The sequence below is a fragment of the Haemaphysalis longicornis genome, unplaced genomic scaffold, assembly GCF_048455015.1.
Source record: "Haemaphysalis longicornis isolate Haplotype H1 unplaced genomic scaffold, Haemaphysalis longicornis Haplotype H1 scaffold_2, whole genome shotgun sequence".
NCBI classification, from domain to species: Eukaryota; Metazoa; Arthropoda; class Arachnida; order Ixodida; family Ixodidae; genus Haemaphysalis; species Haemaphysalis longicornis.
This window is the reverse complement of record NW_027526295.1, coordinates 262848097-262870299: the sequence shown is the minus strand read 5'-3', so window position 1 is coordinate 262870299 and position 22203 is coordinate 262848097. Positions and strand designations below refer to the sequence as shown.

The 22203-nt window shown below is 47.0% G+C and overlaps 1 protein-coding gene across 1 annotated transcript in view; it reads right to left on the bottom strand.

Annotated features, from left to right (window-relative positions):
• Nucleotides 1-1858: 1858 nt before the first annotated feature.
• The window catches only part of Mfe2 (peroxisomal Multifunctional enzyme type 2), a 41143-nt gene continuing 20798 nt past the window's right edge, over nucleotides 1859-22203 (bottom strand). Inside the window, exons 14-30 of the mRNA XM_077700446.1 lie at nucleotides 21983-22106; nucleotides 20730-20972; nucleotides 19122-19228; nucleotides 18954-19040; nucleotides 18482-18592; nucleotides 16894-17032; nucleotides 15608-15738; nucleotides 14611-14727; nucleotides 13250-13394; nucleotides 12317-12447; nucleotides 11559-11729; nucleotides 10372-10510; nucleotides 9752-9882; nucleotides 8050-8187; nucleotides 4083-4224; nucleotides 2740-2867; nucleotides 1859-2132 (exon numbers count right to left, since the gene is read on the bottom strand). Of these exons, the coding sequence (XP_077556572.1) occupies nucleotides 2046-2132; nucleotides 2740-2867; nucleotides 4083-4224; nucleotides 8050-8187; nucleotides 9752-9882; nucleotides 10372-10510; nucleotides 11559-11729; nucleotides 12317-12447; nucleotides 13250-13394; nucleotides 14611-14727; nucleotides 15608-15738; nucleotides 16894-17032; nucleotides 18482-18592; nucleotides 18954-19040; nucleotides 19122-19228; nucleotides 20730-20972; nucleotides 21983-22106 (2271 nt within the window). The 3' untranslated portion in view covers nucleotides 1859-2045. The remainder of the gene's footprint in view (nucleotides 2133-2739; nucleotides 2868-4082; nucleotides 4225-8049; nucleotides 8188-9751; nucleotides 9883-10371; nucleotides 10511-11558; nucleotides 11730-12316; nucleotides 12448-13249; nucleotides 13395-14610; nucleotides 14728-15607; nucleotides 15739-16893; nucleotides 17033-18481; nucleotides 18593-18953; nucleotides 19041-19121; nucleotides 19229-20729; nucleotides 20973-21982; nucleotides 22107-22203) is intronic.

Sequence of the window (22203 nt, the reverse complement as noted above, 5' to 3'; positions counted from 1 at the left end):
TAGATGCACGTGTCTAGCACTGCTTACTGGGGGATGCGTTCAGAAGCGGCGGCTGCTGGAACCATGTACTTGCGCCACACTTTCTAAGGAACTGATCCTGTATCAGTTTACCTGATTAACAAGTGCGTTTTGTTTTGTACACCGGTGCTTCTTATACACCAGTGTAACTTTATACGTTTTTTTTTCCAAAAAACTGCCATTTTGAGAAAGGTGTGACTTATACAAGAGTGCGACTTATATACCAGAAAATACGGTACTCTATTTTCTTGCACATGCCACAATGCCCCATCACCTCTGCATTTAACCCTGCAGCATTAATGTACTTACTGCCACCTCTCAGCCACGACCTGGTCTACACCAACCGCTTTTACACTGCGCTGCATTTGGATGGATTACGAGGTTTAACATGTTAACGCAGGCGATTAGGCGCTGCCGTAGTGGAGGGCTCCGGATTAATTCTGACCACCTGGGGATCTTGAACATGCACCGAAATCTCGAATACACGGGCGTTTTCGCTTTTCAGCTCCATTAGAACGCACTGCATTTGCCTTTGCTGATGTTCCTCCCTCGACATAAGATGATTACTTCACATCACATCACTGATAGTTAAATTATTAAGGGTGGTGTCATTTCTGGTTACGGTTTCACCTGTGCCACTAAAGGCCACTAAAGGCAACGTCTTTTATTTTTTAACAAATGTTGTCAATGAGTGTCGTGTTATTTTTTTCTGTGTTGCATTAATATGTACCGAGTTAACTATTGCATCCTTGTGAATGTAAACATGTAATCCCACCCTGCCCAAGGCCTGGCTCTCAGGCTGGCAGCATTCAATAAATAATAAATAAATAAATAAAAAACAAGTTTTGTTCATTCAAAAGCTTGCCCTGCCGAAACAAAAATCATGCTACCCACAAACTTCATGTAATTTAGAATATAAGGAAAAAAGATTAGAGTGGCACATCACCAGTCATTTTCTCACGCTGCCTCCAAGGCATCGCAGACAACTTAGTGCAATCACGGCCACTGACAAAAGCTTCCATCAATAAAAACAAAAACAATCACGTGATTGTAGTGGTGGCCTTGCTTATGATTCATCACCAATGATACCACTAATTACATTGTACAAGAAAAATTTAGGTTTTTCATTATGTGATTAATTGACCACCTTTTGAAGGTTTGTATCTTTAAAACCCCTTGGTTCTTGAGCCAGTGGCCTTGAGCCACAGCATGCTTGCGGTACCCTGGATACGGCCTCTTGTGCAATTCAACAGGGCATGGAGCAAGAAAAAGATGGGAGGGGGAACGTCACTTCCCAAGGCCGCCAGATAACGTCACAAGCGCTTGGCCAAGGTTAAGCTAGCGGCCCCTGTCGCAAGAGAGGAAACTGCACGGCCTCCACGCCTGGCATTTCCCTGCGCAGCCCCAGAACAAATTGGGGTCACCATCATTTCATCCACCAGGTGCCGCTATCCTCTCCTTCACTGCCACAGTTATGAAGCTTTGTAGTCTGCATTGTTTTTCAATGCGACATTATTTCGCCGCTCGCCCGCGCTTGCCGCAATGGGCCATTTCCCCTCCTGTATATATTCTTGCTCTGTGCAATAGGGTCATGCAACTGCCAGGTTCATGGCGGTTACAAGTGCGCGAATACAAACATGTAGGTTGCCCCATCATTTGCACCAGCAGACATGCCTAGCTTTGCTTTAGAGTTAACTTTTGCTGTAAAATTGGCTTTGCCACAATACAAATCCAGTGTACACCAAGCACGTCGACCCCAAAAGCTTCCATTGCCCCATGTGCAACAGACAGCTTCCCATGTACAGCTTTACGTGTAAAAAAAGATGCAATTTGATTTATTAGGAAACATGCCTTTATTCATACATGTGCAGGACTGTGTCATAGCAGCGACACTGCTGAGCCAGACACCATATTCGTCTTCATAGAAGTGTTAATAAAATAACAATACTGGTGCCCTACCATTGCATAAAGCCCTTGAGCCCATAGGAAAGACTGGTAATTCAGGTAATGTAATTAATGGAGTTTCTTCAGAGTTTCGATGCAGGCCGGAAAAGAGGGTAGAGTGCATTGGCAAGGTCCTTCTTTCCTTCCACTGTCACAAACTTTGAAAATGCCTGAAAAGAATAAGGGAACAACAATGACCATTTATAATTAAAAAAAATAGTAAACATATATTATATATATATATATATATATATATATAGCCACCTTGCACCCACACAAAAGTTCCTTGTACACATCGATTTCGTCTTACAGGCGCATTTTAAAATCGGACTGCTTGGCCCCGTAATAGATGCATCATGCCAGGAAAGGCAGGTTTATGCTCGAGAGAAATGGACTGACGAGAGTCGAGAGAAATGGACTGACTGTTTGGTCATGCATTGTCGCATACTGCTCCCAAAGGTTGCAGCAGCAAGAAAAGTGGTGTCCATTTATGTCAGTTGCAAGGCAAACAAGGTAACCCTGAGTCTACAACTACAGGCACGGAGAAACACCCATTGCCACTGTGGGCTATGACCTTGCCAGGGTAGTGCCAACAAGAAGCGGCTAGAAGGAGGGGAATGTTGCAACTCAACAGACACAGACACAAATCCTGGGCACAGCATCTGATAGCTGGGAGCACCAGGGGAACTTAATGTACGAGTTAAATTCCGAAGCAGGGATTGCCCCGCCAGGAGTAAGAGCAGTGCCCGTCAAGAGGGAGGGGGGTTGTGCACTCACCACCTCAGGGGTGACCCTTCCTGCCACAAGGTGGGCAAAAATGTCATCATCCATGATGACAACACAGCTGGCTGGCTCCTTGGGGCTGCCTCGGTACACGGCACCAACGCCGTTCTTCAAATCCAGGGCTGAAGCAGGGTGCAAGGGGTGAAAACACGTGGCAAGAGTGAATGTTTGGTTTCAAATTAGGTACGCAGGTTCTGTTATGCTTATACAGGTGAAGTACCGTAAATGCAGTGGATGCTGCATGCAATACTGAAATTAGCTCATGCAATGACCCATCCAGTGTTAATAGGTCACACAAGAATATTGATGAGTGATGAGCTGCTGCCCTTCCCAAAGCAACAATGCTTTTAAATTCTGGTTCAGCAGATGCATTTCCTGCCCAGTTTATAAATGCAATTGACCATAAAATATTGTATGGTAGGTATGTGCTCGCCTGCTCAGCCTTCTTTGCTAGCCTTGAGTGGAGAGTGCTTAAACTTTGACTAGTAAACAAGGACGAGAAAGACTACAAAACAGGACGAAGCGCAACTAACAACTGATTGATTAACGTAGATTGAACATATATATACACGTGCTTGTATAAAAAAAGGTACAAAAAAGTCTGAACGTATGTGATTACAACTGCACATGGTGTTACATGGAGTGCATGCTCAGTTCTTAGCGCGACAAGAAGTCTATTTTCCTTTTCGATAAGGTGATAGATGGTGCGCTGACGTATTCTCCTTTTCCAGACATCATGCAGTAGGTTTCCCATATCTTGTGCTGCATCTTGATCCTTGACCTCAGGAGCGCTGACGTTTTATGGTACTCCGGCGTGCATTCAGACCTTGCACAATGCTGTGCCAAGTTGCTCGACGCACTTATCAATGAGCATGCGTACTTCTGTTCCAGGAGCGGTTCATTGAGGCACCAGTCTGGCCGATGTATGCTAGCATGGGCTACTTTAATAAAATCACGGAGAATCTACACTGCATAAAACTGAAACCTGCAACAAGAAAATTTCCCAAGAAAAATGCTTCGTGGAGAAAGTTTTGCAACTGTGGAAGTCAACTTGGTGAAGGAAAACATTTAGGGAATGTAAAAATATTTTGCTGGTGTCAGAAAGACTATCTTCCATCTTTTCACAAATGCGAGGATGAGTGACGGGATTGCGAGTTTGCGTCTGGTCCAATGCAGTGGAGTCTCCTCCAGCTAGGAGGGGTATGAGACATCGCGCACAAGCTAGCATTATTGTTTGACAAGTGCATCACAGTAATGATGCAGCATTAAAAAAAAAACCCTGTGACGACACTAGGGGGAGCTGTGCACCACTGAAGGGCCGTCCCCGCAGCACTCACTCCACTTGCTGGCCTCCTTGCCGTCCTTGCGGATGCGCCACTCGTACACGGCCTGCACCTTGGGGGCCAGGTCTGGCTGGTGGGCCAGCTTCTTGGTGAGCACAAAGAAGGCACAGTCGCTCCACAGCTCCGGGCTCAGGGGCTGTCCAGGAGGAGAGGGGGGCAGGGGACACAGTCAGCCTCTCCCCCAGCACGTGCCTCGCATCAGGGGCCCCTTCCCAGTGCGTGACGAGGCTTGAGCAAATCAAACGGACTTCCCTTTTCACAACACCCACAAAAAGCTTTCAAGGCTCTGCTCCAGATGCGGATTACAGCATTGAAAATTGATTACAAGGTGTCTGGGTGTAGTGCTTGATTGCACGAGGAAAGAAATAGATCTGTGAAAAGAACTGCATAATGCAGCTGCAACACAACAGACCGACAGACACTTCAGAGTTGTATCACCAGGTTGTGAAACCATGCACTTCAATGAAATATGTATAAAACTGTGCTCAAAAATTGTCTATGCAGTATAACAAAAACATATCCAAGTGGCAAGGAAAACCCATCATTGCAACCGATAATTGTTATAAGCGGGTCGCACAAATCAAAAGACAAAACAGAGATCAAAACACTTTATTCGCATGCAAGCAAGGTCGTACTACTACTTATTTGCAGAAAGGATACCATAGTCCATGGGCTTTGTTTGCTTCACGCGGCACTGGAGCACATCTTTTTCAAAAGCATCGATAGGTGCTTCACCTAGCTGAGTGAAAGGTCCTTGGCGAAGCCCTTGAGGGGCTGTATCACACATTTGGCCTCCTGCAAAGACCCTACCTGAGTAGCTCCGCAAAACGTTGTCCGAGTAACACTGTCAGCGCTGTCTGCAGAACATATCCGGCATCGATCGCCTCTTCAGTGAGGCACTCGGACGTTTCCAAAGCATCAGCCCTCACATTCCTCCCGCGGAAAAATTTAGGCAGTTTAAGAGGCACCCAGTCAAATTCAAAGTTGTGCGCACGTGACACAACAGGCGAATGTAGACGAACGCAACAGTGAGCGGCGCTGGCACCAGTGGTGGCCGCTATAGAGTGTCATACAATAATAACTAGAGAGGAATCTGGCGCTGCAATTGTCCGCCGCGATGGGCGCGATTGGTAGTTCTGGATTCGGAATGGCGCTCGATGGCTTGCGGAAGTTACTATGGATTTAATTGTGCAGACAGTTTCGTTTTCGTTTTTGACTTTTATGAACGCATTTGCCTACACACTGTGTTGAAAGAAGGGTTCGAAAATACGTTTCTCCTTGGACTGAATGCCTCACGCGAACTGACGCCGCCCTGAGTAGAAATGTTTTATAACCCAGAGTTGCGAATCGGATGGGTTATCAATTCATTGCCGCACGGCGAGCACGAAAACACAAATGACGGTGCTCTATGTGGCGAAGTTGTCTGCGAATTAGGAGTTGCGGCGCTGCTCATTCGGTAGAGCAATGTATTGTCTAGGCTGACGAAGGTTGCGAATCGCTTGGAACAGCCGCACCTTTCGTGCGAACGCCGGCTTCTACAGCGTAGACCAGCAGTACCGGCGGCTGATAGGGAAGCAGCTTGATGAATGTCACTAATTCGGGCAAGAATAACTTCTCCAAAGGTAATCTTTTTTTTTTTTTTTTTTTTGAGCACAATACTTTTCTTACTACAGTCGAACCCCGCTACAACGAACGCCGCTTCAACGAAATTTCCGCTTCAACGAAATATTTCCAATTCCCCGTCAACCAGCCATAGAAGTCCATGCAACACAGTCCTCGCCACAACGAACCATTTGTCAGGCTTGCTTTCGCTTCAACGAAATTTTCAATGATTTGGGTTGGGTTTGAACAATTATTTTACAATAAAATAAGCATAGCGCCAGCTTTATGTAACTTTTTATACATTCAGGACGCTTAGTTTCACCGAACACATGCGCGGTGCGGCCACACCGCCACAAAAAAAAAAAAAAAAAACTCATAGGCGGACGCCATTGTTTGATGGTGATAACGATGTGGCTGGCCGTCTTTACATGAGGCGCAGGCCCGGTTCACCAAGCCGGAGCTACAGCCAATCCGTATCCAGTTGAAATCGCACAAATGTGCTCCGCTGCTGGCGCGGCGCCGTCATGTATGCGTTGTGAGCAGCTGTCCTTGCCGTTTTCCGTCTACCATTCTTCATAGCCAAGAGCAAAAATCATGTTTGCGTGTTTGGTCTTGAAGCCAAGTCATCCTATCTTAGTCATGAGCGCGCAGTTGTGTTAAATGCAAGCGCGCGCGTCAAACCTGCCAAGGTCAGTAGCTGCCGCACCGTGTCAGATGATAAGATAACGGCACTGCTCCTGCTACAAGTGAGAGGGGGGCTTCCAACGGCCTAGCAGCTATCTACAAGTAATCAGCTCGGTGGACACGCCTTGTTGTACAGCAATACGTTTTGCGCCTGCATTTCTTCACCCCACTCCGCAACGCGTTCTTCGCGTGCAGTGAAAGAACAGATAACCATTGGTATCTTTGTTATCCGAATAAACATGACGTTATTGCGCGTCACTCCTTTTTCTAAACATTGTATTATGCTGCCAATGATGCGGAAGCATACGGGGCTATTTTTCTGGCCTTTCCGTGGTGTGTTGCGGCAGATTTCGCCTCAACGAATTTTCGCTTCAACGAAATTTTTCGCACGTCCCGTCAATTTCGTTGTAGCGGGATTCGACTGTATTACAAATTACAAGCGCCGAAACTTACAAATAGTTTAAAGAAGTCTGCGCCCTGCTGTAGTTGGAGGCAAATGGCAAACCTGCTCCATAAACCTCCTCGACTCTGCGTGTGCTTTTTATTTAAACGCGCCATTTTTATTTCGTACAAAACCAGCTTTTGGCCACTAACTTTTTTGTTGGCCATGTAATTTGTAAACGGAGAACCGGGCAATAAAAGTTTTTTTGTCAAAAAACACAATTCTTGCAGCCATAGGCCCATTTCGATCCTACGCAATCCGGTTCCAGAACTACCCATCATTACCATTGAAGCGTAAGCGCCGCTGCCATGTTCGCGTTGACACTAGCGCCAGTTTCTCCTCTAGTTATTATTGTATGAAGCTCTATGGCGCGCACGAGTTCACGAGTGGGTGCGGGGATAATGCCAAAGCGGCGGTGCCAAGAGGGGGGTTCGAAAGGAAAACTGCACTCCCCCTCGCCTCGCTTCCTCATAAGCGGCACAGTTGACTCGTTTTCTGGGGGGGGGGAAGGGATGCGAGGCGCATCACGACTCGTGGCGCATGCCATCTGCGTGGAGAGCCAGCGTCAGCTCAAATTTTCAGTGCGCGCTGTAACCGGATTAAATTATATCCGATATCGCGGCAGTGGGGCACTGTAATAAGCGGTTTATTTTACCATACAACGCATGCGAAAGTGGACGGTGCAATACTTGTTCATCGTTATATCCGATATATTGTTACACACGGTATGATTATAAGTGCCCTCAACAGTATTCACATTAAGCCTTACGGGGAAGTTCTGTTTTAACTGATTGATTATGGGGTTCAACGCGATGGCTCTACACAGGCAATGAGATGCGCTGTAGTGGAGGGCTCCGGAATAATTTTGACCACCTGGTTAACTGCAACGTGCACTGAAATCTCAAACACATGGGTGTTTTCGCTTTTCGCCTACATCAGATGTTCTGTTTTGAAGACCAAGACCCGACTTGTGCAAAAAAAATTATGCGCAAACAGTCAAACAGTCATAATGATGACAGTCACGCCAAAAATTGTGTTGCTTCAATTTTCAATTTCCGAAATGCTGCCCAACACGCCGAGGGGCTAACAAGTCCACTTTCTGTTCTTATTAAGATGACTGTATGCCATATGGCAATTAAACAAAATAGGACTGTGTAATACCTAGGATGACAGCAACTGAGTTAGGTGCACACTATTCACTGCACAGGTGCCCCAAACAGCAGGGTTGCCCACCTTCCCATCAGACAGCAAGGGGCTCATCAGCTTCAGCTCCAGGACTCGTCCGCTCTTGAGGATCTCTTGCCACAGTTGGTTGAAGCGCTGAGTCAGCATGATGTTGCCGCGGATCTTAAGGCGGCCAGTCATGAATGCCTGCACCAGAGAAGCAACGTCAATGCCATCCTGCGATGTGAAAGGGGCAGCCCTGGCAGCTTTGAAGGCCCTGGTCATAAAGCCTAATGCTCGAGCTGCTAGGTGTTTCCCTTTCCCAGAAATTGGCCACCACATCCTCTATGACCACTTGTCTCTCACATACGAACAAACATGCCAGGTGGCAGCAACATGAGAGCACATGCAGATGGGTCCCGTGACGAGTGTGTGGTGCTGCAGTCCCAAGAGGGACGCATGTCCGCAGACTTGCCAACTCTTTCTCGATGAGCACCTGATCAGCACGAATATGATCAGTGGCGAGCACAGCAGAAACAGCTCATTTGTGATGCCGATCACCTGCAATGCCAAAATCTAGACCACATTGCGGAACAATTGTTGTACATAAGAACCAATGAGGGCAATAAAGTCTGACAACAATGCCAAAACTGCATCTTGAGGTGCCGCATGGTTTGAGCCCAAATTTCCACATGTGGTAGACAATGGCTTTTCATTACATTAAAGCAAAAAGTTGGTAAGTGATCATTTTACAAGCAGCAGCTGACACTGTCTACCTAACCCAATGGTGTGAATGACATCCCGTCATTTTTAAGTCCCCCCTTACATCTCCTTAGCAGCAATAATCCCGATTTTTCTAGCACCAGTTCAATGCAGAAAGCAACGCATTGCAACACTAGCAAAACTTAGGCATTCCGCAGTGAGCCCCGCTCCAGGAACATCTGCTCCCATAGCACTGCAACCACTTGTACAACAAAGCAAGAAACAGGGTCACACTGCCAGCAGTAATTCCAACTACCGTAATTACCCGATTCTAACGCGCCCCCGATTCTAACGCCAACCCGATTTTCCAGACAAAAAACCGAAAAAACATGCACCTCCGTTTGTAACGCGCAAGGAACTTTTGAGCAAGAAAAACGAATGCGACAGAAACGGGTGATTTATTCCCCGAAGTAATCTCACTCATCTCACTCCTCGTCGCTCTCCGAGAGCTCCTTGTCGCCTTCCGCTGACCGCAACATCTCGTCATTGGTGCCGTCAAGCGCGTTCGCAATGCCACACTTCCGAACGAACGTTCAACCATGTTCGATGGGATCGTGGCCCACGCCTCGCATGTCCATCCCGCGAGCTTCTCCAGAGGCGTACGCTTCAGCCAACCGCTCGTTGTGAACGCGTGGGAGCCGCTCGTAAGCCGCGGAAGCGGCGCACCTTCGTTGCCGCTGCTGCCATTGCTGTTATCAAGCACGCAAGTGGAATAATTTGACGATTTGTGTGAACCCCGAAAGAAAAGCCTAGGCGCCTAGACCCGAAAAAATTGTTGCTAAAAGCTTTGGCGCCATTTTGAGATGGCGATGGCGATGGGTGGAACGAAATTTCAGCTGTTTCGGCAGTTTCGGTTTCGTATCCGATTCTAACGCGCATGCGATTTTTCGGCCTATTTTTGCGGGAAAAAGGTGCGCGTTAGAATCGGGTAAGTACGGTAGCACTTTAAAACTGCTTGTTTGGTCTTTGGGTGCCCCATTCCAGAAGACAGCTCTGGGGTTGCCCTCACCTTCTGCGGGTTCAGCTTGCCGAGCATCAGCTGTATGACGTCCTCGTCATCTATGGTGATGGTGACGTCAGCTTTGATGCCTTTGGGTGGGCCCTTGTACAGGTCTCCGTTGCCATTTTTCAGGTCAACAGCTGCAAGCACAGGTGCCACAAGGGGGCATTAGGAAGCATCACAACGCATCCTTCGATGCATATTTGAAAATTGGGGGCAAAAGGACTCCACAACAACTTCATTTGTCTCCCTCTTTGCCATTTTCAAAGAACACAGGGTTCAACAAATCCCACATGCCATAATAACTTTAAGCAGCTGTGTGCCCTTGTTGATTTGTTCAGAGTGTTTCGTAGCTTTCACACATTTTTCTCCGCTCTCAAGCTTACAGTGCCATGCAGTTCAAATAGAGAATCCGAAGAGCCACAGACAGGGTAGGGTGTGCCGAGAAAACAAGGCTGAGTGTGCTTCCCGCAACACTACTCAGGAATAACCTGCCTTTTCCTCTTTTTATGAGCAGCAGAGAACAGTATGCTTATCTGAAAGGCTCTACGGCTCAGCCACAGCTTGGCACGAGCGCAGACAGGGTGTCGCCCACCATGGGGGCCTGCCATGATGCCCGGTGCACTCACTCCACTCGGTGGCCTTCTTGCCGTCCTTGAGGATGATCCAGTGGAAGATGGTCTTCACAAGGCTCGCAATCTGGGGCTCCTGCTTCTGGTACTCAATGAAGATGCCAAAGATGAAGTCTGACTTGATCGTGTTCGGTGGCTGGGTTAAGCGGCGGGGGGTGGGGGGTGCAAAAAGAAGCGGGAACTTGTTAATTAAATGAACCACTCCCAATAGCTGCCTGTTGGCAGGGCACAAAATCTTCCATATTAGGAATAATATGCCCAGACGCAATCTGTTCACCCATATAGAACGACAACAAAAATAAAATGATCAAAATGGCATTTATGAAGCATAAATAAAAGCACTGGCCCTAGTTAGACCAGTGTATACAAACATCATATGGTGAAATGGTTTCAAATAAGTGGCCAGTGCTCTTCCATGTGAATTTTCAAGTTTATGTTGTACTGCACAGGTGGGCAATATTAGACTCAGACATTCATGGCAGAGCAGTGTAGGGAGAGTGAAGCTCAATTCACATTTCTCCCTTTACAGTATCATAGTTACACAATGCAATATAATTAATGATCACATATAGAACAATATATCCCTTAGAGGTCAAATTCCTCAAACTACCAATTTTCCCATATATGTTAGATATATAGATGCAATGCCCTAAAATGTAAGCCGTGGACCAAATTTTGATGCCAGGAACGAGACTGCTTAACAACAGGACAGAAGTTGAGCTTGAATTTGCATAGTAAATAGTTCTACAGAGAATTATCTTGTCGGAAGACATGTCAACTACAAAACTCCAGCGAGAAGGGAAAGAAAAAGAAAAGTTGCCTCGGATGGCCAGGTTAACGAGGAACCCGACGTACCCGAACACAGAGAGGCTTCCCTCTCCCACCCGCCGCGGTGGCTCAGTGGCTAAGGCGTTGCGCTGCTGAGCACGAGGTCGCGGGTTCGATTCCCGGCCGCGGCAGCCGCTTTTCTGATGGAGGCGAAAAGCAAAAACGCCCGTGTATACGAGATTTCGGCGCACGTTAAAGATCCCCAGGTGGTCAAAATTAATCCGGAGCCCTCCACTACGGCGCGCCTCATCGCCTGCGTTGAGTCGGCGCGTTAAACCCTACAATCAATCAAATCTTCCCTCTCCCTCCTCTGATTTGGTTGGCCGCGAACAAAGCGGGGAAGAAAGAAGGCTGACCTCGGAGGGGAGCGGTGGGCGGTCGGCGGCTGCCTCGCTCTCCTTGGCCGACTGGACGATGGCGGCCAGCTCGTCCTCCGGGCTCTCCTCCTTGTCCTGCTCCCAGAGGTCCTGCAGCTTCTGGCTCGCCAGCACGTTCCCCGTTATTTTCATCTTGCCCGTCATGAACGCCTGCACGCACCCGAGTGGCCGGGGCCCGTTGCTGATTCTCCACGATGCAGGAAGCTTCTTCGCATGCACCCGAGTGGCCGTCCTATTGTCGCTCTTGCTGGCTATGGCATCATGCTTGTTTTTTAAAAACTCGCAATTAAATTGGGTCTACATTGGTTTAAAAGTTTCAATTCGAGAATCGAGTTTCTACAGCTTGTACCACAGCAATGACTGTGACAAGAGTTCATATACGTACAGTTGTTGATGCACTGTCTGCTCCCATGCTTTGAAAAACGTAAACTTCAAGGCACGCCATAGAGAAAGGCTGCCGTATCGACACATGATCACGTGCACCATGCTTCAAGCATCAAATATTACACAAGTTTAAAGTGTTGCTGCAATAGTGAGATCACAGAGGTATCATTGAACCCTGCTTCGGAGATTTACTGTTTGCACGCAGTGGGCAGAAAACACTGAAATTCACCACCTCTGAGTGAATTGGGCAAGTAATGAACATTTTTCAAATGCTACCAATAAATATTCAGCACTGTGTTACCACTGGGTAGAAAAAACGACACAGTTAAACCTGCAGAGCCATTCAGTCTCACCCTCTGAGCATCCAGTTTTCCAGTGAAGATGGAGTGCAGAACATCGTCCTCCATGATAAATGTGCAGTCGGGTCTGCCTATTTTCGGGGTTCCCTGGTACACGGCCCCCTTTCCATTCTTCAAGTCCAGAGCTGCAAACAAGGAGGCGAGGAGGAGGAAACATCTTTAACGTTGCAATTTTCAAAAGACAAACTTTACAATCACGGTCCCCCCGACCCATTTTGAATTTGGTTCCAATGTCTACCAAATCACACGCTGACAAAAAAAAGGTGCAGCTCGCACTAGTGGTGCAAGGCTGGAGAAACAGCGGAGCCGCGGGTCGACCTAGCCTAGCTTCTTCCGTTTTGAGGCGCAATACTCAAAGTTTGGGGCCTTTTGCCAGCGATTCTGCTTGTACTCCACATCACGAGCGCAGTACTCGGGAACTTCCGCTTTTCGCTGCCACGGTGGCTCTGGCACGATACTCGAGGTTGGATCGTAGCCATCTCATATGTTCTTGAGTAGTGACAAGACGGCTTTCAAACTGCGCTGCTTCTTCCTCAAGAGTTCAATACTTCTTTGGCCTACCCACGTTTTGCAGGAGTGTAACAGGTGTGCTCAGCCCAGAGTTGCGAAGTGCTGTGTGTCACCAACACAGCGCACAGACGTCGCAGCTAGGCCAGGCTTGGCTCCACTTACATAGGTCTGCTAAGGTTGGAGGGTTTTTTTTTTTTCCCTTGGTATTTTTTTGCTAATGCCACTGTTTAAGCTCAAGCTCAAACAGCCCGCTGTTAAAAAAACCCTTCTTTCCAAAATAACCCCCCCAATGTAGCTAAACTCTACCATTTTATGACTTTGCTTTAGCACACAGAAAATTTCCACGTGCTTCTCCTCATCATTAGATGGCTCTTTTTCTCAGAGCAAGACCAAAATGAGATCAGCATTTCAACTCACTGAACTGCCTGACCAGTTGCCCATCTAACTTGATGTCCCACTGGAACACAGTCTTCACTGTTTCTGGCAGGTCAGGGTTGTTCGCAATTTTCTTCTCTAGTGACTCGAAAATGGCATCACTCTTGAGGACAACCGACGACAGATTCTGAAAGCAGAGGGTATTCATGTTTGAATATTGAAAACTGGTATACCTGTGCTTAATGCAACAACAATTGCACATTACTAAAACAACAGCATCAACTACACCTTTCACACTCTTACCCACAACATTACAAGAGTTGGGAAATAATATTCCCTTGGACTTTAGGCAAAGGATGGCATATACCACAATTGAATTAAAATACTAATAGTTGCCTAAGTACAATGGGAAGAGCGGAATTCGGATACTCAATACCAGGGGGTGCCAAATGCTGACACATGGCCAAACAGGACAAAATGGGCCATGAGAGCAGTGTTGTTGCCAGCAATGCGACCATTCAAGACCGACACTTAAAGGGACCCTGCAACACTCTTTGAGCAGTGCAAGTAAACCTGCGCGACGTTTAGATTACACTGCCAGGAATACCTGAGCCAAATATTACACGTGCACATGAAGCGGGGAGCGCGCAAATCGATTTGAAAGACGCGGAAAAATCAACCGCTCTCTCTTCAGTTGTCCTCATTATGCAACCCCTGGCATGGCCTAAGGGACGTCACATAGGCCATGGCTACCCGATAGGCTGTCACTGGTCAACTTCGCGGCTAGATTCTCGCATTTCCGTCGTCGTCATCGCTGTGTACGAACCTCTTCTATGCCTGAACCTGTAGGCACAGTTTTGCGGTTTCTTTTGTGTTTTGAGTGCGCGTGGAGTTTGTTTGATGAGCTCAATACTTCCCTTTCAACGGGACCACTCGACTACAAACGTTTATTGCTTCAAAAACACCCTACCAGCCCGAGCGCGCACTTGCGAGCAGGCACTCATGCCTGCTTTTTTGTGGCACCAGACCGGAAACAGGCCCCTCCGCGTTGCGGAGAAAAGGAGAAAACTACCCGGCATGTGATATATCGAAGGCCGCCGAAAAGAACGCCGCGAGCCGCCCTCCTCTCCGGGAGAGGAGGGCGGCTCATCGCGCGTAGTTTCGTTAATTGTGAACGGATTTTCATAATTCTTGCGGGAGGAGATTTCTGGGACAATAGACTTTATCCCAAAATAGTCGATGGCAAGTGTTGCAGGGTCCCTTTAAATTCAGCCTCAGTACAAGGTTGAGCTTCAGTGAGCACGGCTTCTTTTGCCGAATCCATACCCGAGCAGAGAAGTGCCCTGGATTAGCAGCCGGCATGGATCAAGACAACACCAAGGTGGCCAAGAGCGCCCTCTTACCGCAGGCGGCGCAGCAGGCTTTGCGGGCGCAGACTCCTTGGGGGGCTTGAGCAGCTCCCTCAGCCTCTGCATCAGCAGCAGGTTGCCCTTCACCTTCAGCTTGCCAGTCATGAAGGCCTGCACATTCCAGGCAGGGGGAGACAAAAGAATTGCACACACAAATATAAAAACCACACGAAAGGAGCATCATGCTTAAACGTCAGGTAATTATGCCACTATGGTGTGTGCCTTTGAAAATATTGCGAGGTTAAACATTATTTTTTTTATAGATAGCTGTGAGATGATACTACCACACATTGGCTTGTAGTGGGCACGAGATTTATCGGTGCATGTGCCTCAAACTGGTGTGCTCTGGTCGCGCAAAATTTATGATTGCTAGGTGCAGCACATTAAGGCTCCATGACGATGGCAAGCACTGCACATTGCAATGATAGTGACAGCGCTGCAACACTCGTGTACTGTGGACTAGGCTAGCCGGCCCGTAGGACTAAGACCCAAAGCATGAATATGCTTGTTTCAACTCTCATTAAAGGTTCTCTCTCACTCTAATCAGCATTATCAGAGAGTGGTTGTGAAACCCTAAGGAGCACTAAGTGAAGTTAACTACACCATACAAAAGGAACCCGACTGCCATTTAGTTTTTTCAACAGTGACCAGTGCGCACTACTACCCCATTCCAAGCCCAAGTACCAGTAGCTGGAGTGCCTCAGAGTTTTCACACTCCCAGCTACAGCTTTGCTTGCGTTCTGCCTTTCTAAAAACACACCAGAGAGACTAGTCATGGGGCAATGGAACCTTGCTTGGCCATTAGTTCATTCTGTATACATAGCCGTAAGCTTGCAGCTGGGGGAAAAAGTGGTGCAGCAGTGTTTATAGATGGAAAGAAGACGTGCAAGTAAGCTGCGCCTATGTGCATTTCTTCTGCTTCTCGATGATATTTGTAATTCCTATGACCGAGATTTTTTTTTTCTTTTTTGTAGTGATAAGTAGAACACACCCTCTGGGGGTCCAGCTGCCCTACAGCCATGTTGAACATGTCGTCATCTTCTATTGTGATGACACAGTTTGCTTTGCCCTCCTTTGGTTGGCCCTTGTACACTGCGCCTTTCCCGTTCTTCAGATCCAATGCTGTAAAAAGAAAACCAAAGAATCAGATGCAGGAGCATGAGCACCTCGTGATCATATGACACTTAAAGCTCAATCCACTGTTAGATGAGAAGACTAGCCAGGAGCCAAGGCAAAGAATTCATGCAGCAAGAAATATACGATAGCAGTGAAGCAACAAAAGCCCAAATTATATCAGTTTTTAATAGAACTATGAATTACAAGCCTATCACACCTTTATTACTTCATGAATATGAGTACCACATCCAAGAGACCGGTTAGGTAAAGCACCCTGCTTCTACGAAAGTTCTACGCCCAATAAGCATGCTTATGTTTAGCATCAACATACGACATCTGAAACGCAGTTATGCTGCCAGAAATCTTAGCTAATTCCATCTATCCTGGATTGGCATGATAAGCTTTCTCCTTGAACAGGGCTGGAGGATGAAAGATCATTAGCAGCTAAGCGTACACAAACAACAAATGCTCATGAAACACCGCTAAGAGACTGTTTTCTCAACTGAAGCTCTGCTTTCTGAAATTACTATGCCACAGCCTTGTGGGTCAGTATGGCTGGCCTTCTGATGATTCCAAACAAATTCCCCCAGTTCAACACCAGCCTATTTATGCTTACTGCAGGATGATAACCTCTCGCAATGACTCCACACTGTCTTTATCCTGCGTTGTCCAAATCAATTTTTTGTCGCCAGACTTCCCTATCTCATCACCCTATGAAGTCTGCAGTTCTCTCCTAGTTCTCAAGCCATCGCTCAATGGCCACTCCATTAATTTGGCTGTTCCCGAATTGCTAGTTCTCCATGTTACCTCCCCTTCTTTCTTATTATTTTGACTAAGGTGTCCTCCAGAGTTTGCTCCGCGGTTCTGGAACTTGAATGCAGAAGCACCTTAACACTATCAGCCTGCCGAGCAAAGGTAGCTTCACTGTGCTACTGGTGGAACTCACAAGCATTGAACAGAATAGCATAGGATTGGGATTGGGCACCTTGAAAGAAAGCTCAGGTCAGCCAAACGAGTTATGAGAATCAGAATGCCCAAACTCGGAACTATAGTTAGTTGGCAGAAAAACATCACTCCACTCAGTCTGCTCTAGTAAAGAGGCTGTCCGCATTTGACAGTGCACGCTCCACATTGAATGAAGGACAGAGGACATCCACGTACTCCAGACAGCTGCCGGCTTGCCCTTGAGGAGAATGTTGTACTCGTAGATGGCCTTGACCTTCGAGGCCAGCTCAGGCATGTCCTCCACGCGGGACTGCATTCCGGCAAACACGAGGTCTGTCTTGAGCTCTGCATCGAGCTGCAACAAGAAGCGAGAAATGTCACGGTAAGGCTGAAGCACCGCACAGTCCAGACGAAAGGAATGCCAGATTGTATAAAAGCACCCATAAATGTAAGAAATTCAAGTTTGCCTGAAGTGTTGACCTGTTGTTAGTAAATCCCTTGTAAAATGTTTCGTAAAAATAGTATGGCAGTTTAAAGAATTATGGCTTATGACTGAAGGGACAAAATAGGTCTGCAACACGATGCACTAACAAAAGCGGCACAAACTACAAATTAAAACTAGAAGCAGATGCTTAAAGTACTGTTCATGTAACGATGACTGAAAACAAATAACATTGTCAGAAGCGAGGTTCCTGCATGCAACAGGTGCATTCCTATAATGGCAGCTGTGTGGCCGAGCTGCGAGATCTATTGGGCCTCAGTGCTCAACACTTTCCTGCCCACAGGAAAAGCAGTGATTTTGGGCAGTCTAGCAAACAATTTTTCCCAGTCGCAAGAAATACGCAACATATAAGTGTATGGTATTGAGTTGTAGAAGAGTAAATTTCGTTTGCAGTGGTGACTGATTCAAACAAAAATTTTCAATTTTCATTGGAAAAAAAAAAAGAAAAATAGCTGTTCAGATAATTTGGGGGACAAACAGAACAAAATAAGCAAAAACGTCGGTGCTGCTCCACAGACAAAAAATATAAGATATACATTTCATACATATACAACCTGCGCAAAACTCCTGGACATATCGAACACCTAACTGTAAAATTTCTTGACTTAAAAGAAAAATGTTAGCACTAGTGGGTTTCATGCCACTGTGCAAAGCAGTTCCTTCAAACATCAGTTGGCCACACATGCATCGCAGAAAACATTGGTTTTCTGCTCCACTCTTTTTGTTCATAGCACAATTCATAGTTTCGATACTTTTGCATTTTCTGGGGCTTGCATTGAACAGGGGTATCAGGTTCTGGGCTGGTTTGGCACACTGCCGCTTCCAGTGCTGAAATCGACTACAAGAAAAAGTCCTCCGAGTCAGTGCTGCTAATGTCGTGCAGAATCATCCAAATCACTAAAAATGCGACATTTCCGCGGCACTGTAGCGCGCGATGTCAACACTGTCTCCATATCGTCCAAGTGCCTGTCACATCACACCAGCGGGGCTGTACGAAATTGCGACGCGCTGGGAAAAAAAAAAAAAAACAGGAGGACATAAGTGTCTTTACTACTTAGTAGATGGCGCCAGCTCTCAGAGCGCACACGGAAAGCGCCAAACTTGGACAAGAAAACGTCAAAATTTGAACTTGACAGCGTCGATAGTACACTATCGATTTGAACAGGCATGAGCAGGAAGGTGTTAAGGTGGTTGTGCATGCATGGGCGACAATCGGGAGATAGACTGGGTACTGCTAAAAGCGTTTCGCGCCTCAAAGAAAAAAAAATGGCCCAGAATCAAAGGGCGCACTTTGCGGCTTACCTCAAGTGAGCTGCTAAGGGGTGGCTGAGGAGTGTTGACTATTGGCGGTGACACAGCCTCGTGAAGCTCAACACAGCCCCCAGAGATGATCTGCTTGTTGGACTCGGGCACCTGAGAAGAAGCAGCACAAAAGCTATACGCAGCCTCCTCTGCAAAACTTGGCTATGCATGCACATACAAAACACGCAGAAAAGGGATGAGAGGAGACAAAAAGAAGAAAAATGACTATTCTCAGCCTCCTAGAAAAGGGATGAGGGGAGACAAAAACGAAGAAAAATGACTATTCTCAGCCTCCTAAATTCTCTTCTCTACATGGTGTCAGGTTATGGATGGGAAGCCAGAGAGACACAAGGCCATGGGAACGAATTCTTTAGAAATACCACTGCTGCCAATAAAATGTGCACACCTTTGAAGTGCAACCAATTCTTTTGACATTGCATTCACCCACACACAAAGAGAGAGACACACTCACAGAGCACTGGAAAACAATGCGGCTGCCCTCCTTCCACATCTCGGTTCGGATGGACTGGCCAGGCACAACTGGTCCTGTGAACCTTGCCTGTCGAGAGGGGCGCATTTTTAAGAACACGATGTAGGTGTTCCAGGGGCTAGGCAAGTGCCAGACATGCCGCTTAGTTACCTTGATGGACTTGAACCTCCTCACATCATTGTTGGCGTACTGCTTCAGAACATGACGTGTTGCGTAGCCAAAGGAGCACAGCCCATGCATGATCGGTTGGGGAAAACCTGAGAACAAGTAAACAAGAATGGATCGGAAACAATCAATAAGTACAGACGTCTCGTTTTCGTTTAGCCTGGCGGACCAATATAAACTGCTCATCAAGGTACGTATATCACGAATTGTTTAGGAAACAATTCACATTCAACTTGTGAAACTATTTACTGCTAGTTGCACACTGCAGTAAAACACGACCACCATCTGTTGCACATCATGCCATCATATTGACTGACGCACATGGTACAAAGTTGATGGCGAGCACGAGATAACAGCAGCTATTCAAAATGAGCTCAGCAACAGTAGGTAACCTCAGAAGCTGTGATTACATCACAGATCGTGTGCAAGCTTTCTGTTGACACGACAAGATTCCCTGACGACGCTCCAAGAGGTGTTGCTGTACAAAAAGAGAACTTGCATAGATCAGAGCATGACACCTACGCCTTCGCTCCTTCGTAATGTTTGTTCACGCCCCACTGCACACATTAAAGTGGAGACATTGTTTGTCTAAGCACATGCGATACACTATAGGGTGCTTTTAGATTCAGAAACTGCCTAGCAATCGAAACAGAGGCAATAGAGGCACAGTGGAATGACTGTAATGGGAACAATTTTTACATTATTTTGGCATATGTATAGACAATTTAAATATATGTATAATTTTTACTAATAAATGTGATAATTTCTCCCGATTTATATTTCTGCCCCACAGTCTTGCACTTCAAAGCATGCAACAAGTCCTCATGCCAGCATCTCACTCTACTCGTGACCCATAAAAATTGCAAAATCAACAAGACTCCAGTTGTGCACATCCCCCCAAAAAAGAAAAAAGAAAGTGGCTTCCCCTGTTGCTACCCTTACATGCAAACAATCACAGCTGGAAGGATAAAAAATAAAGCAGCTAAGAATGCTTGACCAATCTAAGAAAGCTCAAACCCAAAATTTTTCTTACATCATGTTCAACGGAAGAAAAAAATCAGGCGTTTTTAGACTGCCAGCAGCCAACGACGAACACCAGGAAGAAAAAAATCCAACCACTTACAAGCAATCCTCGTGAGCAATGCCTGAGAGATTTGGTGAGGCAAGGTTCAGTTCCCTTGTCCGGTACAAGCTTGGCATTTCCTGCACACACCCTGTGCCACCTACTGCTTCGTTTGAAACACTTTTACAAATCTTTTATGCAACTGTTAAAAGACCTCTGCTGCTCTGCCTCTGTAGCCTAGGGCTACAACTGCTGGTTTCGGAATGAACGCCCCAGGTACGAGCCTCAGTACTGCCAATATGTTTTTTTCAAGACCTGTGATTTTTTTATTGTAGAAGGTTCTCTTAGAGTGCACTCTTCTAGTAAATAAACATGGTTTGGTATCCTTTAGGTCAGGTTGGAGGTGGGGAGCAGCATATCAACATGCTTAATGTTTTCCACTGCACTGGGAATCTTGGAACGGAATATGGCTCGGGTGAGATGAGTAGTAGGCTAGCACTCTAACGCGGACAGGTGCCGCTGCTGCTCACCCCCGGCGGCAGAGAACATGGGGTCGATGTGGAGCGGGTTCTTGTCCCCGCACAGGCGGTACAGCGCCGCCTGGTTGACGGACGTCCGCTCTTCCACAACTGCATCCGGCCGCCGGCCGGGAATGCTGGCCAGGGGCCGAGCCTTGTCCGAGGTCCGCTTGCCACCAAAGTTCCCGCTCCCCACGAAGAACGTCGACCACTGGGTGTGGATGATGCGCTCCCCGTGTTCGTCAAAGGTGTCCGCTGCGTGGGGCCAGCATTGGGAACGTTAGCGAGGCCATGTCGTTGCTCCCGTTTCTTACCACGTTCCGGGGGGGGGGGCACCTCTGCCATGCTAATGCTCCCCGATTTCAACAATTCAGAAGGGCACAATACACTCAGCAACAACAAGGCAGTACGAGGATAAGCTCTTCAAAGAAGAGACTAGCTCAATATGTGCAGCCAGCAAATATTTGTGACAGTTCCAAGTTAAAATTGTGGTCCGATGCACCAAAACTACATCTGGGCATGTGCACTGGGCTATGGGCTAATTTTTTGACAATGCAGGGACCTTTGACATGAGTCAAAATCTCGAATCCTTCAGAAAAACAGCCGCCATGACGGGGGCTGAGTGAGAGAAACGACTGCATTTACCTGCACACTGAATGCGTAACACGAGAAGCCGAATGCAGTGGCTCGATAATTGTGCTTCAAATGCTGCTCATTAAAAATTAATGTTTTCAGACCTTTGCATAATTACAAAAAATGCAGCCAAAAGTTGCATTTCGTGGAATGTTTCTCATGCGGTTTGTTGGGGACAGCAGATGATGCACATTAAAAACTCCGACTGCTTCTCCCAGGGGATGCTACCTGATCGCCTTCTGAGCTTCCACTTCAGTGTGACACTGCCTTACCTCACAATGGTGAACGTGAACACTACACAGCTTGGCAAAAAAAAAAAAAAAAACGTTAAATATAACAAGAAAGACAACTCCAATCCTGATGCTGAATAGAGTGCACACAAAATATCCCAGTGTGCTATGCTCTCGGGGTCTAACATGTTTACTATCATGCAACAACACTCCTAGCTTGACACTGGTTGCAGCGCTTGCAAAGTTTGCTGATAGAGACATAAAAGTGGGTCTGAGCGCAAGGAAGGGCAAGACACAAGGTTGGAATAACGGGGGGGGGGGGGGGGGGGGGATATGGAGCAGAATAGGTTCACATGCCCGAGTATTCACCAATGCCCACTGCAAAGGCCAAACTGTGCTCACCATCTGCAATGACCACGGCACCCGACCCTTTGTCGAGTACATCGACGACCTGGACATCGGTCCTCAACCTCCCCGCAGCAGGGATGGGCCGAAGCAGCTCCAGGTACTGTTCCCCATGGAGCATCTGGGCAACGGCACCAGGGAGCAATGCAGCCATTTCACACAGCGGTTACCAAAAAATGCACCACTCACCCTCTAGAGTAGCATGCACACAGGTAAAG